Genomic DNA, 10,943 nt, shown 5'->3' with positions numbered 1-10,943 from the left:
TTGCTGGCCTGGGGCAGAGAGGCTGGTGGATATGAGGGTGCTTGGTTGTGGCTGCTCAGTCCCCCAAGGGTCCTTGTAGGCAGTGAGTGGGTGCAGGGTGGTCCAGGCATGCTCCAGCTGTGGCTGATGGCCAGAGATATCTCTCCACCTTCCCAGGAAAAGCTGTGGTGTGGCCCCTGGGGGGCTGCCCATCAGCATATTTCCACTGAGAGTCTGATAACCAAAGCTGACCTGAACAGGGGACAGACTGTGGATGTGATATGGGGGACCAGGCGGCACTCCCTCAGAGGCCAAGGGACACCATGGGGACAACTGCAACCCATGGTTGTTTGTTTCACCTGGCCAGGGGAGGCCTGGTGGACAGATAAAGTGGACCAGAAGCAGGGGAAACCTTGGCCCTCAAGAGGATGGGACTGCCTTTATACCCTTGGCCTGTCCCTCCCTCCCAGGGTCTTAGTGGGTCTCTCTGGACCTTGCCCTGTACCTTGTTGTACCTAAGGGTCTGACAGTTTTGATCTTCAGACGAGAGGGTCCCTGAGACCTACACAGGGCAACATTTACCCAAAGGAAGGCCATGACAGGTGTAGGCACTGAAGGCTCACTGTAGGCTGCGGGGGGGCCCTCACTGGAGCCTACCTGGGTGGGAAGCTGGCCCTGGGTGGCCAGACATTGAGCAGGCCTGGGCTTGCCTGTGGGTGGTGCCTCAGCCACCTTTGGGACAGCCTGACCTGCACAGGAAGTGGGCCCTCCCCTCTCCTTGGAAACCTGATGCCACGCCCCTCCCGACACCTCTGCCTGTAGCTCGGCTTCCTCTGGCCTGCTTGCCTCCTCTGGGCCTCTACTGTGATGCTCCCTGACCGGAGTGCCCGCTCCCTCCCGTGCCTCCTGTAGGAAGTCCTCACGGGGTGCGCCCCTTCTTCTGGAGCTAACCCTAACCCTAACCCTAACCCTAACCACAGTTCAACAGCTTGGAGGGAGCTCCATCATCTGTCCTGGGCTGGCCAGGGCCTTGGGGCTGACCCAGAGGCTGAGTGGCAGGTGGGCCAACAGGCCAGGGATGGACAGTCATGGGCAGGGTTCAGGTCTGGCCCCATGAACAGAGACCCCTGGGAGGAATGGACACTGGCCACTCCAGCTTCCAGGTGGAGAACATCTTGCCTAGTGGTGTCCAGTTGGTGGTATTCTGGGCCCCTCACACTCAATCCACTGGCGTCAATTCTGGCTGCCCTGTGGGCCCAGTCTGCTGGGTCCAGTCCCTGCCCCTTCAGCCCCTCTATCCACTGTGTTCTGCTGGACACTGGGAGCCTTCCTGTGGGGAAGCAGGACTGTGGGATGTGTGAGATACAGCCCAAGCCAGAGCTGGGTGGGGAAGGATGTCCCACTCTCCAGCCACCATCCGCGAGTCAGTTCTGCAGCGTGATCTCTCTACAGCCCAGCTGCTCTGGGGGCTGGGCCCCTTTCAGGAGACCAGCTGGCCTTCCTGCCTCCTGTCTCCCGCTTCCCAGTAGCCCAGCTTCAGTGATGAACACCTGGCTCTGCTGTGCCTGCATGGGATCTTCTCTGCCCTGACTCTGAGGTGTCAGCTGGCCCTTCTTGGATTCTGATGCTTCCCACACCTGTGACAGTGTACACCTCTGCAGCCCCTTGTGCCCATGGGACATCTTTCTGCCCTTTGCCCCTCAGGAGATCAGGTTGCCCTTGACCTCCTCCCCACCCACCGAGGCTCCTAGCTCACGTGGGCCAGGCTGTGGGCAGGGGTCCCTGCCAGGAGTGGGTGTCGCTGCCCTGTGGAGTGGCTTTGTGTGGCCTCAGCTCCCAGGGCCTCCATACATGCTGGCAGCACTTGGCCCTCCTGACTGCTGCCCTGCCTCTTTCAGAATGGTGTCCAGAAGTCGTGGGACTTCATGAAGACCCATGACAGGTGAGGGCCTGGCCTGGTGGCTGGGAATTTCTGGATACACGGAGCCCTGGGCTGGGGGTCCACCCCACCCCTAGTTTCTGCCCTCCCTATGGTCTTCAGTCACCCTTCCCTCAGGCCCGCCTTTGGCGATCCTGTCCCTGAGAGGTCAGCCCGAGGCCTGACAGCTGGTTGGGTCCTGGCTCAGACCACCTGGATCCTGGTAGCAGGCTGGGCCTCCTGGAGCTGGGAGGCCAGTCTGGTGTCCTTGCCCCAGCACTGGGGTGCAGCCTGGGTGGAGATGTAGGTGGCCTGAGGGGTGTGGCAGTCGTGTAGCCAGCTAGCAGGGGCCAAGTGTCCTGTCACTTACCCGGCCTCCACGCCCCTCCTGACACAGTAAGCTGCCCAGCATGTCCTGTCCCCTTTCCTGCTAGCCAGAATATAGTAGGTCCAGGTCCCGGCCTCACCATGTATCCCTAGCAAGTCTGGCCCTGCTGGGCCTCAGTATCCTCATCTGAGCAAGGGGCCAACTTTTCTGGGCTGCTGGGAAGAGGGAGGGGGGCATGCTGGGGATAGGAGGATGGGAACCAGGTCCCCCAGGGAGGGGAGGTGGGGCCACTTGTGTGCTGAGCTCCCCGCCCCCACACAGCGTGACCATTCTCCTGTTCAACTCTTCTCAGAGGAGCCTGGTGTTGGTGAAGCAGTTCCGGCCAGGTGAGGCCAGCCGGGTGGGAGGTGGGGAGGAGGGATCCGTAGGGCACTTCCAGTTGAGGGACTGCGTGCAGGTGTGGGGACCTCCAGGAGACACTGAGGCCTGGTGAGAGGGTCAGGCTCCCAGCAGTCGCTGGGGGTAACCCCCGCATGGCTGTGTCCTCCCCCGCCAGCTGTGTATGCAGGTGAGGTGGAGCGTCGCTTCCCAGGGTCGCTGGCCGATGTGGACCAGGACCAGCCCCGAGAACTGCAGCCCACGCTGCCTGGCTCAGCAGGGGTGACAGTTGAGCTGTGTGCTGGCCTTGTGGATCAGCCCGGGCTCTCGCTGGAGGAGGTGGTGTGCAAAGAGGCTTGGGAGGAGTGTGGCTACCGCTTGGCGCCCTCTGATCTGCACCAGGTCGCAACGTACAGGTGAGGGGCTGGGGCAGGGCGTCTGCTGTCCTCGGGCCCTGGGGAGAGGTGTGTGTGGGCAGGACAGACTCCTCCTTGGTTTTCCACGTGGGATTGAGAGGGTGGACCGACACACCTCAGATCCTCAGCAAGTCCAGAACCCAGGGTTCCTGGGGCCTGGAACATGCTTGGTGCAGGTCCCCACCCTGCGGGCCAGCCACGTGGGGCCAACTCCCAGTGGCAGCTGCTGCTGACAGATGCCTTCACTTCCTGTGGGATTAAGCACCGGGACGCTGGGGGTGGGGTGAGTCACAGCTCTGTTCTCAGATGGAGGCTCAGGAATGAGGAGAGGCCAGTCCTGGGCCCAAGGGGCAGCTCTCAGCGAGGGGAAGAGGCAAAGCCCGAGCTTCAGCACCCATCCCAGCTAAGCCAGATGTCCCTTCCTTGCCTCCATGAGGCAGGCTGGCTGGGACCACCTTCTCAGACAGGATATTAGGGTAAAGCTCCCTGACTCCAGCCAAGGTCTGGGGCAGGAGGAGAGTCCGTCTGCCACCTCTCAGCCTAGCACATGGTCACTCTGTTTTGGGCTCCAGGACCTCACCAGGTACAGCCCTGTGATGGGCCAGGGTCTCCACACAAGGCAGGATTTCCATGCTCAAGGTTGAAGGTTGTGAATGTGAAGGGCTGGCTGGTTTCTCTGCAGGTGTCCTCCATGTGGCCCTTGACCCCTCTATCCTGGGGTGGTGGGACAGGGAGAATCCAAGGGCCCTGATCTTGCTTAGAGGATTGGCCAGTGGGCAGGGCAGTGGACCACGCAGGGATGGAAGGGAGGTGGGAGGTACCTAGAGGAGCTGGGGTCCTCTGGACAAGGTGAGCCAGGCGGGGTCCTGGCAGAGTTTCAAGGGCAAGTGGACAAGAGGTTTCACAGGCTGCGGCCTGGCTCTGACGATGCCGGGTAGCCACGAAGGGTTGGGGGCCGTGGGACATCTGGCTTAGACTTGCATTGGAGAGGAGGGTGGGGCCGTGAGGAGCTGAATGGAGGTCAGCACAGCGGTCCTTGTGGCCTGCAGAGGTTGGGCAGACAGCAGAGCCTACCGGAGGTAAGCCAGGGCACTCACCTGCTGGACACAGAAAACAAAGCCCAGGAGGGCCAGTGATTAGCTAAGGAGTGAGGGAAACTGGAACCCGCCTGGGGAGGGGCAACCCTGCAGGCTGGGCCACAGAGGGACCACCTCCTCCGCAAGCCCGTGGAAGCTGGAGACCCCCCAGGCCAGGCTGCGGCTGTTGGCAGGAGCCCATCGGGTCCTGTGGAGATAGGAGTAGGGGCAAGGAACCACCAGGGAGGTTGGTTTGGGGGCCCCCTTGTGGGGCTGGGGAGACCTGGGGACTCCCCCGTTCTGCAGGCCTGTCACTGAGGGCAGTCTCCTCTCTGGCGCTCCCAGTGTGCCCTCCTGGGTGGGCTTGCCCCAGCCCCGACATCTCCTGGACACCCCATGGCCCACATGCTCACCTGCTCACCCCTCCTGTTCTGGAATTCAGCCTGGCCCCTGGCCATCCCATCTTCATGGCTGGTAGTCACCACTTGGGACCCTGTCCATGCCAGTCTGGGCTACTGCCCACTAACCATGAGGCAGAAACACCTCACCCATTTCCAGCCGAGGACCAATGGCCAGTCCTGGGGGTCTTGCTGCCAGCCCATCCTACACTGCCATGCTGAGCGCCCCAGTCCCACACCTTGACTGCCTTGGCCCATGCTGACCTCACCTGTAACCACTGGGCCTGCTGGGTTTGTCTTCTGCCCATCAGCGGGGAGCCCCCGGGTGCAGACAGAGGTCTGGCAGAGACCTTGGCAGCTAAAGGAGGGGGCTGTGGGCTGGGCCAGCGGGGAAAGAGGCCCTGACTAGACGGCCAGAGGGTGAGGGGCAAGGGGCTGCAGGAGGGGCCATCGGTAGAGCAGCCTGCCACAGACATGGTGGTGTCATGTGGCACCCCTTCATGACCTCAAGTAGAGTCCAAGGCTGTGGTCTTCTGCTAGGTGCAGGCTGCAGTCAGGGTTGTCAGGCAGTTCAGAGACCCATCCAGACGTGGGTCCTCTTCTGAGTTCACACAGTTGTGGCGGAATTCAGCTCCTTGTGACCACGGGACAGAGGGCCCGTTTCCTTGATGGCTATTGGCTAGGGACCACTCTCAACTTCTCACACTACCTGCAGGTCCCTGCCACATGCCCCCATACAACACAGCAGGTTGTTTTGTCCTGAGGGCCAGAAAGACAGTATCTCTTTCATTTTCTCCACCTCTGACCTTGAAACCTCTCTTGAGAGCTCGCCTGATTAGGGTCCTTTGGGGTAGACTCAGATCAGCCAAAGGTCCTAAATCACAGCTGCAGAACCCGCCTACCTCTGACACTTAGGCCAGTCCTGGAAGGCACACCCCAGCATGTGCCCAGTTCCCCCCATGCAAGGGTGTGTTGCACCAGAATACACATCATGGGTGGGAATCTGGGGAGGGATGGGGCAACCCAGAGTCCCACCTGGGTCAGAAGGAAAAAAGCGAAAGGGGCAGGGTGACTCATAGGATCACCATGGTGGGTCAGCAGGCCCTGTCTCCCCCTCACAGGTCTGGAGTAGGACTGACCGGCTCTAGCCAGACCATGTTCTATGCAGAGGTGACAGATGCCCAGCGAGGTGGGCCAGGAGGGGGCCTGGTGGAAGAGGGTGAGCTCATTGAGGTTGTGCACCTGCCTCTGGACAGTGCCCAGGCCTTCGTGGACAACATGGACATCCCCAAGACCCTTGGCGTCATCTTTGGCATCTCCTGGTTCCTCAGCCAGGTGGCTCCCCGCCTGAATCTCCAGTGAGACTCTGGGATGGGGACTCAACTCAGAAGCAGTGTCCTGGCCACTCACCCTCCTCTCTGCAGACCCAATAAACCTTGTGCAGTTCTAGCTCGTGGCCACTGGCACCATGTCTGACCCGGCGCAGGCTTGGAGAGGACCGGGCAGGGCAGGGGTCTGTGAGCCTACCCTGGGAAGGTCTGGGTGGGGGTGGCAGGCCCCCATGAGAGCTCCTCCGCTCTCTCTGCTGAAGGCCATGAGGTAGCTGCTCTGGGGAGCAGACAGGTGGCAAAGGGCTGGGGATAGGCCAGGGGTGAGCCACAGCGGGGTCAGCTGGGGCAGGCTGGGCCTAGTCTGTGCCTCCTCTGGGCAGGGGAAGAGAGTCCAGGGTGTGCCAGGCTGGGTGCTCAGGGAGTGCAGATCATAGGCCCAGGGGTGGGCTCACTAGTCCCTGTGCCACAGGGCAAGCTGTGCCCATGGGAGTGGGGCCTGAGCCAGCCCTTGAAGGCCTATTGGGAGGGACAGCATGGCTGCTGCACCTTCCAAAGAGTGTGCACCCCTGCCCCTGAGGCAAGTGAAGGTCCCTTGCCTTGCCTGGGACTGGGCTTCTGTCCCCTCTGGGAGCCTGTGACCAGAGCTACCCCTCATGGCCCCTGGGCTGTGCACGTCTGTGAAGGACCCTCTCTCAGTCTGCAGGGTGTGAGGGATGTCTGCAGGCCTGCCCCATGATGAGGACCCAGGGCAGTACTCTTGGCATGGGCGCCTGGGCCCTCTGCAGAACCGCTTCAGCCAGGCCCAGGACCTAGTATCGGGGCTCTGCTGGCCTGTGCACTCTGCCTGCAAACCCCACGTGCCCTGGCCCACGTGAGCTAGCCTCGAGATGCACACAGCTCAGGGGCCACGGAGGGACAGCTCTGGCCACAGGCTCCTAGAGCACCGGGGTGGCAGGAGGGCACACCACTGCCTGGCCAGCTAGTGGGCTGAGGTCACCAAGGCAGAGTTCACTGTGGCGGGTGTCCTTACTGGCACTGGAGATGCTAAGTGATCTGTCTGGTGGTGGGGGCAGATGAAGGGCCAGGGTGGCTTTCTAGGGAAGGCCAAGCCTGAGACTTACTGAGGATGGTCACTTGGCTCAGTCCTCCCCACCTCAGTCCCTCTAGTGAACTCTTGGGCCACACCCTGGCAGGTGGGGCAGCAGGGTCATGGCCCATGGACCCTAAGGTGGAGGTGCCTAGGAGTGCTGTCTCCCTAGGCAGGTTGGAACAGGAGCTGGAGGGACCAGGAGCTCTGCTGTGATCCTGACTTGCTGCTCTGTGTCCAGTGTCCCCTTGGACCAGGCCCTGACCTGAAGGGATGGCTTCCACTAGCAAATGCTGGTGCAGGGCTGGGGCCTCCTTCCCTCCCACACTCTTCCCTGTCCTGGGCCCAGCCAGACAGGCAGGCAGGTGAGGTTGAATGTGGAGGGCATGCAGGCCCTCCCCTCCTGCTGGCCTGGGCAGCAACCCAGGGGACACCTGCAGCACAGTGCTGGATGGCCTGGGGAGGCCTAGCATCAGGCTGTCCTGAGGAGGCTGTGCTGAGGGGCCCACTCAGGCAGCACCACCTGTATGCAAATGTAAATGCTGGCTACCTCCAGGTGGGACCTGTGGAAGCCCAGCCAAGCCAGTGACAAGACTGGCAGGAGAGACAGACTGGGCTGGGCTGCAGCGGGGTCCTGGCCACTCAGCTTCACCTGCCCAGAGGAAGCCCAGAAGGACTCCCAGGGAGGACCACTGTCCAGGCCCCAGCGACCCCCACCCTGTCTCCGTCACTTCCAGTCGGCCTGGCAGCTCCTGGTGGTCCCTGGGCATCTGGATCTGGGTGCAGTTCATCCCCTGGGTTTGCTCTGCAGCCTGACGGGCAGGTCAGCAGGCGCGGCTGCCTGGCCTGATGGAGCTGGCATCGATTTCCCGGCACTGTTTGGGGGGGGGCTGTAACCGGAAACTCCCCTCCCTGGCCCATGGCTATATTTAGCACCACAGGACGCTGGCGGAAGCACAGTTCACTCCTGAGCCCAGTCAGCTCTGAACCTCAGGCTGTCTGGTCCCAGCCTGGTCCCCAGCCATGTCCCCTGGGCCTGAAGCCCCTGGCAAGGCCAAGTGGCTCCCCCTCTCTCTGTGCCTTGTCCAGCACAAGCTAAGCCTTGGAAAGGGTCTTCCAGGCAGCGGGTGGGTGAAGCTGAGAGACAGAGGGACACTGTGGTTCAGTGGGCTGCAGCATAACCAAGCAGGCTCCAGGGAGGGGCTGGACAACCTGGCCCAGCCTGAGTGGTGGCCAGGGATCTCCAGTCCCCTCAAGCCAGCAGGGTACAGCACGAGAGTCACATGTACTGAAATCTGTCACTGCTGTTGTCTTCTGGGAACCTGCACACCTCCTCAGCACTTCTCGCCTGTGGATTGTGGCAACCCTCTCGGGAGGGACCTAGGAGGGAAGAAGCCCCTTTATAGTGCCCAGTTTCTCCCCAAGGGCACCTTCTGGACCTGCGGCTCTTCCTGGACACCATCAGGTCCGGGCTGTGGCTCCCTGCAGGCAGGAGAGGAAGGTTACCTTGAGGGGGAGGGGCATCTGTACCTAGCCGGTGACATCCTGGGCAGGAAGGCAGGGACTGACCCCTGGTCCTGCTCAGATGCTCACTAGCTGCCCTGGCCACAGAGACCTAGGTCTCACTCCCAGAGGGCCTGGATGGAGGCCGGAGGGGCCAGATCACCCTTTCCCTGCTCTTCAAAAGGCAGGACAGCAGGAGGAAGCTGCCTGCTCCCTGCTGGGCACACTTGCCTTTTTTTTTGGTACAGGGATTGACCGCAGGGGCACTGACCACTGAGCCACACCCCCAGCCCAATTTTGTATTTAATTTAGAGACGAGTCTCACTGAGTTAGCGCCCCACTGTTGCTGAGGCTGGCTTTGAACTTGCAATCCTCCTGCTTCACCCTTCCAAGCCGCCGGGATTACAGGCGTGTGCCACTGCGCCTGACCATGCTTGCCTCCATAGGGGCAGTGAGCACCCCTCCTGGGAGGGCCATGCTCACAGGCCTGGGCAGGGTCCCCTGTCAGCACACCACTGTGTGAGCTGCCTGGGCGCAGGAAACCAGGGCAGCGGACAGGGGAGGGGGGCAAGGGAGATTGTCGCCTGAATTCTGTCTCCCTTATGCATTCCCCCTTCTCAGCCCCTACACTGCCAGGTGCTAGCTGGCTACCAGCCCTTGTCACCTGCACTGTGGCAGTGCCCTGCCCCTGCCCCTGCCCCTGTGCTCTTCTCCTGTCTGCAGCCAGGGCTCTTGGTGAAAATGGAAGTTGCCATGTTGCCCAGCTCAGCTGCTCTCAGACTTCCCCTTGGTCTTGGCAGGAGGACTACAGTCTCCAAGTGGCTTGGCCTAGTTGCCACTCCCACCCAGGCCCTGGCCAGGTCAAGCTTCTTTGGCCCCAGGGCCTTGACACATGCTGTTTCCATTCCTCACCTGAATGCCCACCTTCTGGGTCTCCACAGAGCTTCTGGGAAGTGGTTTGTTGTTCTACATTATTTGCCTAAGTCCCTATGCACCCCTGAACAGAAAGGTCCTTGACTGTGGGCAGGGGCTGTGATTGCCTTTTTACCACTTGTAGGGACTTCCCAGACCTTCCTGGGTAGCAGGGCAGAGGGCATAGGCAGGGATGGAGATGGGACCCCCCTCTCCAGGTGAGTGAAGGAGAGGAAGCATCCCCACTCAGAGCCCCCTTTTATTGGAAGAAAGTGACTGAAAGGCTCTGGATACAGCTCAGATTCCCTTATTTGGCAGGGGTCTCTGTGTGTGGCCAGGCCTGGCTTGTGTTGTGCCCCCTACCCGCCATAAGCTGGAGACTCAGGTGGGGGTGGAGCTCTTTGAGCAGAAACAGAGGCTGTGATCACCGGGGACTCTAGCCTTCTCCTTCAGGGGCCCCTGCTCCTGCAGGGGGCATGCAGGGTAGGTGGATAGGGTGTGGGGGCATTCCCAGGGCATTGGTTCCCCAGGGCAGGCTACCAGGCACAGCCTAGAGAGGGAGGGCAGCACCTCTATGCCCTCTTCCCTCTTGACAGCCCAGCCCCTGAATCTAGGGGGGCATCTGTGCTTCCAAAGGTTCTGCTCCAGGAAGCCCCCTCATTGGCAATGACTTGGTCTAGGAAAGGGGCAACCCATCAACACTAATCCCCGGGACCAGAGACTTGGGGAGCAGTTAGGAGAGAGGACGGCTCAGCTACTGTGGGGATGGGACCAGAAACCTTTCTCCAGTATGGGGATATCCAACCATCATGGTGACCTCAGCCCTGGAAGGGGTCCTGATCAGTGGATGAGAGGCTGTTTGTAGACAAGGAGCCCTTGGTATTGACCTTGGGTAGAAGGAGCAGAGAGATCACCTAGGGAGAGTGCAAGGAAGTGATGGCAGAGGGATGGGACAGAGGGCTTGGCAAACCGGCAGCAGGAGGATACTCTTCAGACAGCCCTTCTGGACATGTTCCACCGGCTTTTGTTTGCGCCCCCCGCCCGAAGCCCGGACCTCTGGCCTGGGCGTTCCTCGAGGGCAGGGCCTGGCGACCCCATGCCAGTGCCGAGCTGGGCACCTAGCCTGCACCCAGAAGCATTTGTGAACTGGCGGCTCTACCCGCGTGCCTCGCGGAGGGGAGGGCCGGGGCGTCAGAAGGGAGCAGCGCCCCCTGCAGCCGGCACGGAGGAGGCAGGAGGGATGAGCTGGGTAAGATTCTCTGGGGAAAGGGGCGCACAGTAGGGGCTGAGCCCGCTCGAGTCCCGGGGCCGCGCCCATCCCTCGGCCGAGAGGATTTGCGCAGCAGGCGGCATCTCCTCTGGGACCTGCAACAGTGCGGTGGAGGCGCACTGATGGGAGAGGACCACAGCGGTGACCCCAGGGGGCGCCCCACCTCCTGTCTCCTGACCCCGGGGGGAACTCAAGCACAGCGGAGGCTGCCTTGTTGTGCCAGCCCCACCTCGCTGGGCTGGGGCTGGAGCAGGGACGCAGCCCGCAGCCCTGCCGTCCCGGCGTCCCGCAGCCCGCAGCTCAGCAAGCAGGCCGCGCCCTCGTCGCCTTTAAAGCTCTGGGCGCCC

The 10,943-nt window shown here is 61.7% G+C and overlaps 1 protein-coding gene across 2 annotated transcripts; it reads left to right on the top strand.

Annotated features, from left to right (window-relative positions):
• Nucleotides 1-602: 602 nt before the first annotated feature.
• Nudt14 (nudix hydrolase 14) lies at nucleotides 603-5,942 on the top strand. 2 transcript variants are annotated; one of them, XM_015496399.2, is made up of 4 exons: nucleotides 603-1,921; nucleotides 2,547-2,611; nucleotides 2,782-3,019; nucleotides 5,750-5,942. In XM_015496399.2, exons 1-4 carry the CDS (start codon nucleotides 1,905-1,907, stop codon nucleotides 5,853-5,855), a joined length of 426 nt encoding a protein of 141 aa, XP_015351885.1. In that variant the 5' UTR covers nucleotides 603-1,904; the 3' UTR covers nucleotides 5,856-5,942. The 2 variants fall into 2 exon arrangements, with proteins under 2 accessions (XP_015351885.1, XP_015351880.1); XM_015496394.2 differs by having other exon boundaries at nucleotides 1,423-1,921; nucleotides 5,615-5,942.
• The last annotated feature ends 5,001 nt before the right edge of the window (nucleotides 5,943-10,943 follow it).

Source organism: Marmota marmota, unplaced genomic scaffold (assembly GCF_001458135.2).
Source record: "Marmota marmota marmota unplaced genomic scaffold, marMar, whole genome shotgun sequence".
NCBI lineage: Eukaryota > Metazoa > Chordata > Mammalia > Rodentia > Sciuridae > Marmota > Marmota marmota.
The sequence above is the reverse complement of the archived record's forward strand: the minus strand, read 5'-3'. Positions and strand labels throughout refer to the sequence as shown.

Coding starts and splice junctions, on each gene's coding strand:
- Nudt14 (XM_015496394.2), top strand. Junction 2,612..2,781: donor GGTGAAGCAGTTCCGGCCAG/GTGAGGCCAGCC, acceptor CTCCCCCGCCAG/CTGTGTATGCAGGTGAGGTG. Junction 3,020..5,614: donor CACCAGGTCGCAACGTACAG/GTGAGGGGCTGG, acceptor TCCCCCTCACAG/GTCTGGAGTAGGACTGACCG.